At 40.5% G+C, this 5,647-nt stretch overlaps 1 protein-coding gene across 3 annotated transcripts in view; it reads left to right on the top strand.

Annotated features, from left to right (window-relative positions):
* OSBPL1A (oxysterol binding protein like 1A) overlaps positions 1–5,647 on the top strand; it is a 217,468-nt gene that overhangs the window by 179,384 nt on the left and 32,437 nt on the right. For all 3 annotated transcript variants that reach the window (XM_007448592.1, XM_007448593.1, XM_007448594.1), the window contains one exon: positions 3,282–3,357. In XM_007448592.1, the coding sequence (XP_007448654.1) occupies positions 3,282–3,357 (76 nt within the window). The remainder of the gene's footprint in view (positions 1–3,281; positions 3,358–5,647) is intronic.

Here is a 5,647-nt window from a genome sequence, read left to right on the forward strand (position 1 = left end):
CCTGTGTTAGGCTTGTCCTGGGCAGTGAGATACAGCAGTAGATGAAACGTGAGTCCTCCGGAAGCTTATGTACGGTACTTGGGGGACGTAGTCAGCAGATACTCAGGGGTGCCCGGCAGTGCGTCACGTGATGACCAGTGCTGTGGAGAGGGGCGAAGCAGGCAGAGGGGTGCAGGGACGGCGGTGGGGCTGTGGGTGTGTGGATGCCTTCATTCCTGCCCCCTGGCCCCATCCTCTAAATGCCCTGACACCTCCGTCACGCCCCCTGTTCCCGGACCTCCAGTTTCTTCTGTTTCTTCTAGACCACACGTTTCCTTCAGACATTGCTTATAAGAGCTGTTCTCCAGACACCTTTGCCTGGCCTCTCATGAGTCCTCCTTTTCAAAGTGGCACATGGGTCTGGATCCCAGCTCTGGTCTGACCTTTGCAGAGCTGCCCTTGGGAATGTTCTGGCTCTGTTCTTCTGGCAGCCTCATCATGCTATCGATTTAGATGCAGTCAGCAGCCCTGTGGTCGTTTACTTGGGACCCAGCTCCTTCATAGCCGTGTGGGCTGGTGTTCCTGTTGCTGCTTCTCATCAGTGTGTTACACACCATGTGGTCTGAAGGAGGGTTTGCATTTGGCTCTGCGTGTCCTACACAAGAAGACAGCACGGGCTTCGTGATGGCCCTTTCCCTTCACCTCTGCTTTCTGGTCGTGTTCCAGAATAGATAACTCAGGTTGCAGATTATCTGGCCTCATTAACGAGTAATTACATTTTCATAGAACACCGCAAAGAGTTATGTGCACAAAAATCAGTACAGGATATTTCTGGGTGGGATTCTTGGCTGGCAACCCTGTGATGCTTTCTAAATTGAGAATAAAAATAAAGCTTGGATGTCTCTTCGGCTTTCTTGCTTCCAAAATATTTCTTGTTTTTCTGCTATTCTTGCCTTTAATCAGAATAGTAATGTATACATATGCATTTAATGTAAGCATTTGTTGGGGGGAATTACAGCCCCTTATTCAGTCTTCACAAAACTTATTTTGGACTCATAACTTCCTAGATATATGTTACATTTCTGACTGACTTTATAATAGACGAGATGAACAATTTAGTTGATATGCATCTCTGAAACTATATTCTACATGCAAATGGTAGGTAATGGCAAGGATTCTGTCCCTGGATTCAGTTGTTCATGTCACTGAGATTCATAGTCTTGGAGTGTAGAGAATATGATTTAAATACCATCTGTGGCCACTTATCCAGCAGATTGGGTAGATGACAGATCTGCCAAATGAGCAGTGTGTGTTCCTAAAAAAAGGAAAAATCGGAAAGATTTTACCACAGAGGATCTTAAAATATTACTTATTTAAAAACTTAAAATTTTATTAACTTCTATAATCCAAGTTAATCAGTTTATAGAACAGAGATTCTTTAGAAGATAAGAATTTTAATTTAATATTTTCTTTAATATTTCAGTTACATGGGTATATTTCAAAACAGCACCTGGAAAACCAGCATCCCTGGCCAGAACCTAAGATGATGAAAAAGAAGGCATTATTATAACGGTGGTTCAGGAAGCTGTTCTGGGCACCTCCTGCCCTTGGTGGTGCTGAAGCCTCAGGATGCCTGAGCTCAGTGTGCTGCTCATCTGAGCCACAGACCCTTTGCCACCGACAGCCGCCTTTCTCTTGGCTGTTTCCTTACCCGTGCAGAGGCTTTGGAAACGCTCCTTCTGTAGAGGTTAATTTGCAAAGGGTTTTCCAGTCCATCCAGAGTTGCTGAGTTTGGTCCAGTGTCAGCATCTTTGGGAAAGTACTGATATGATACAATTAATTTCTTAAAAACCTGAAGCTAGGTTCTGTAATGACATTTTTTGTTTCCATTATTTAACAGCTCCTAGAGTAATTTATTGAGTATCAGAGTATGATAGGTCTCTCTTGGACCAAGCAGCAGGTCAGATGTGCCAGCACATGAAAGGACAGTGTACTTCTGAGGTGGTTTAAGCGGCTGGACACCAACACAGGAGGATTAGGAGGGTTCGGATCAGAACAATTCCGAAGACGTGGGGCCGGTTGATCTGCTGTGGAACTTTTCAGGGCCCAAAATAGCAGTGAATAGGGATACAAGCCCAGATTGACCCTATTTTATCCTGTCTGTGCACATTTTTTCTAGTTTTATTGAGAAATAATTGATATACATCACTAAGCTTTAGGTGCACAGCACGATGGTTTGAGTTCATGTATATTACATTTCACAGTATTGTGACATGATTACCACAGTAGGTTTCGTTAACATCAATCAGCTTATATAGATAAAATGAAAAGAAAAAAATTTTTTCTCCTGATGATGAGAACTCTTAGGATCTACTTTCTTAACGACTACAGTATATCTTACTTACATCTTACAGTGTTGACTATAGTCATGTTGTACATCACATCCCTAGTACTTATTTATGTTATAATTGGAAGTTTGTGCCTTGTGACCACCTTCATCCAATTCCCTTTCTCTTCAACCCCACCTCTGGCAACCACAAATCTGATCTTTTTTCTTTGAGTTTGATGTTGGTTTTTTGTCGTTGTTAGAGATCATGTAGTATTTGTCTTTCTCTGTCTGACTTATTTCAGTTAATATAATGCCTTCAGGGTCCATCAGTTTTGTTGCAAATGGTAGGTTTTCCTCATTTTTTATGGCTGAATAATATTCCTTTGTGTGTGTGTGTGTGTGTGTGTGTGTCTGTCTGTCTGTCTGTCTGTCTGAGAGACAGAGAGATACACATACCACATTTTCTTAAATGATTGATTTCATACCACCATGTCTTGGCTATTGTAAATAATGCTGCTGTGAACATGGGGGTGCAGACATCTTTTCAAGTTAGTATTTTCATTTCCTTCTAATATATTCCCAGAAGTGGAATTGCCGGATCATATGGGAGTTCAGTTTAAATCTTTTGAGGACTATCCATACTGTTTTCTGTAGTGGCTGTACCAGCTTACAGTCCCACCAATAGTGCACAACCTTCCCTTTTCTCCACATTCACGCCAGCATTTGTAATCCCTTATTTTGCTATTCTAACAAGTGTGAGGTGATATCTCATTGTGGTTTTAATTTGCATTTCCCTAATGACTGGTGATATTGAGCGTCTTTTCACGTACCTGTTGGCCATATGTACATGTTGCACGTTTTCATGGTGTCTCTATACATGTATGCCTGTGGCTCTCGGGTTATTGACAATAGCTTTTTTCCTAATGCCAGTGGTATTAAAATTAAGTCTTTATTTTTGTTTTCTTTTTTTCAGAACAAGCTTGCCCTCCCCTATGTTTTCCAGAAATGACTTCAGCATCTGGAGCATCCTCAGAAAATGTATTGGAATGGTAAATTAACTATCAGTTCTATAATATTAAGCTGATAGATGTTTCATGCATATCCTTTAGAAGGGAATCCTAATGTTGGCATAAACGTGATGCGCAACAATGTTTATGAAAACTTTTGAGAATCAGAAATTAGGAAAAGTCTTATATTAGGTTTTCCTCACAGAATTTGAACCACTTTTTTTTTTTTTTTTTTTTTTTTTGCGGTACGTGGGCCTCTCACTGTTGTGGCCTCTCCCGTTGTGGAGCACAGGCTCTGGACGCGCAGGCTCAGCGGCCACGGCTCAGGGGCCCAGCCGCTCCACGGCATGTGGGATCCTCCCAGACCGGGGCATGAACCCGTGTCCCCTGCCTGCATCGGCAGGCGGACTCTCAAACACTGCGCCACCAGGGAAGCCCTGAACCACTTTTTATGCCATTTAATATGACTTTAATGTGACTTTTCATTGTAAGAAAGTAGAAAAAGAAAATGCTCCACATTTGTATTTCCCTATAGAGTTACCCAGAAAGGCTCAAAAAGAACAGAGTCCCCACAGTATAGAATATAATTTCACTTACGCTTCTGTGCACAGAGCTGGTTTTTGTACCTTGCAACTGTGGTGTATGTTAGATATTTGAAATGTGTCCCAGCTTAGTTATCTGTGCAGGTGGATCTGATTTTGCGGGGGAGGGTGACGGATGGCAAAATTTACTATTATATAAATCCTTAGATTCCCTTTAAAATAGTAGTCCACGTCACCACCCTGACGACAGTCAGGCTAGGATTCTGAGTAAAGTTCTCTTTAATTCTTCTAGCATGACTTTTGACCAACTAGAATGATGAAAATTTTAAAACATGTGAGTCCTGAACTGCTAAAGAGTCTGCCTGGAGATTGTGTTTCTTAATTTTGCAATTTAATGTGCAGCCTGAGTACTCCAAGAACTTTCCTTGTACTGGGAAGTATAGTCACTTTGTAAACATTTTCATTCTGATGCCTGAAATCCTTTTGGCTGCTGGTGTGCCCACGTTGGCATTTTTTAAATGCCCCTCTTCTCTACATGGGGTGATGTCATCTGAGACTTCCTAAATGTAATTTCCAAGGAGCTAATTCCAGAAACATTTATTTTAAACAAATATTTTCTGCTCCTACTGCATGGAGAGAAGGATCCGTAGCTGGATAATGGGCTTTATCCCAGCCTTGCCGCCTCCTGTCTGTGAGACCCTAGGCCAGTTGCCTTGCTTCCGTGAGTAAAGTTAGGAGAGTAATTTGTACCTTATAGCTGTATTGAGAGATAAATAAGATAATTTATACAAAATGTCCAGGACAGACCCTGGTTTAGCTTAATGCTCAACATTATTATCAACAGTTAATCACACTTGAGAATCAGAATACCTGGGCTCTGATCCCATTTTGATTATATTAAGTTTCATCAGGACAAACCAAATGTATCTAGACAAATGTATATATATATTTTTTTGTATATATTCTTAAATAAAATAACTATACATATTAGTCTCTTAACTGAAATTTTCAGGACAAAAAATTATATCCTACAGAATTAATATTTTTCAAGCCCTTAGTAAACATATTTATCATTGAGATCTAGTATGTAAATATGTACATATGCATGTGTGTTTAAAATGAAATCCAGTTCCACAAAAGAATACTCATCCTTACAATAAATGATATTTTCTATTATATTAGATTAATGCTGATTCCAACTCATTAAATTGATTTCGTAACCTGCTAGTGAATGAAACCCACAGTTACTGTAGAATTGATACCACATTTGTCTAAGGCTGTTGCGTCAACAGAATGGGTATGAAAACTGCAGATGTGGTTTAGTCTTTTTTGGCAGTCGTGGAAAGTACAGCTTTCTGTATTTCTCTTGCTCGAGTCTGTCACCTACCATCTCCTGTCTCACTGGGTGTCGGATTTAGTGGTATTGTCTTGAGTTTGTTCAGGCTAGTGATTGATAATCGTCTAGTTTATGTCTAAAGCAAGCATTCTGTCTAAATGGAAACTATCCATTCTTTTAAAAGACGGGAGATAATGTCATGTTGGCTTCTGCCTGTCGTGCTTCGAAAGATGCTCTGTTTCTCTAGAAGGATGGTTTTACCCTTATTTTTAGGTGTGGAACTGTTTGTGCAAATAAACAGGCTGAATCATAAACAAAGCAAATAAAAGCAGAGCTGTTTGGGTTGAAAGGGCACCATGGAATGTTTTGAAACTTATATCTGTAGAACTTTCTGAATAAATCACAGAGAAAGAGCTGCAGGGGAGGTAATATTTTGGGAAAGTATTTCCTGCTG

Source organism: Lipotes vexillifer, unplaced genomic scaffold (assembly GCF_000442215.2).
Source record: "Lipotes vexillifer unplaced genomic scaffold, Lipotes_vexillifer_v1.1 scaffold168, whole genome shotgun sequence".
Classification (NCBI taxonomy): Eukaryota; Metazoa; Chordata; class Mammalia; order Artiodactyla; family Lipotidae; genus Lipotes; species Lipotes vexillifer.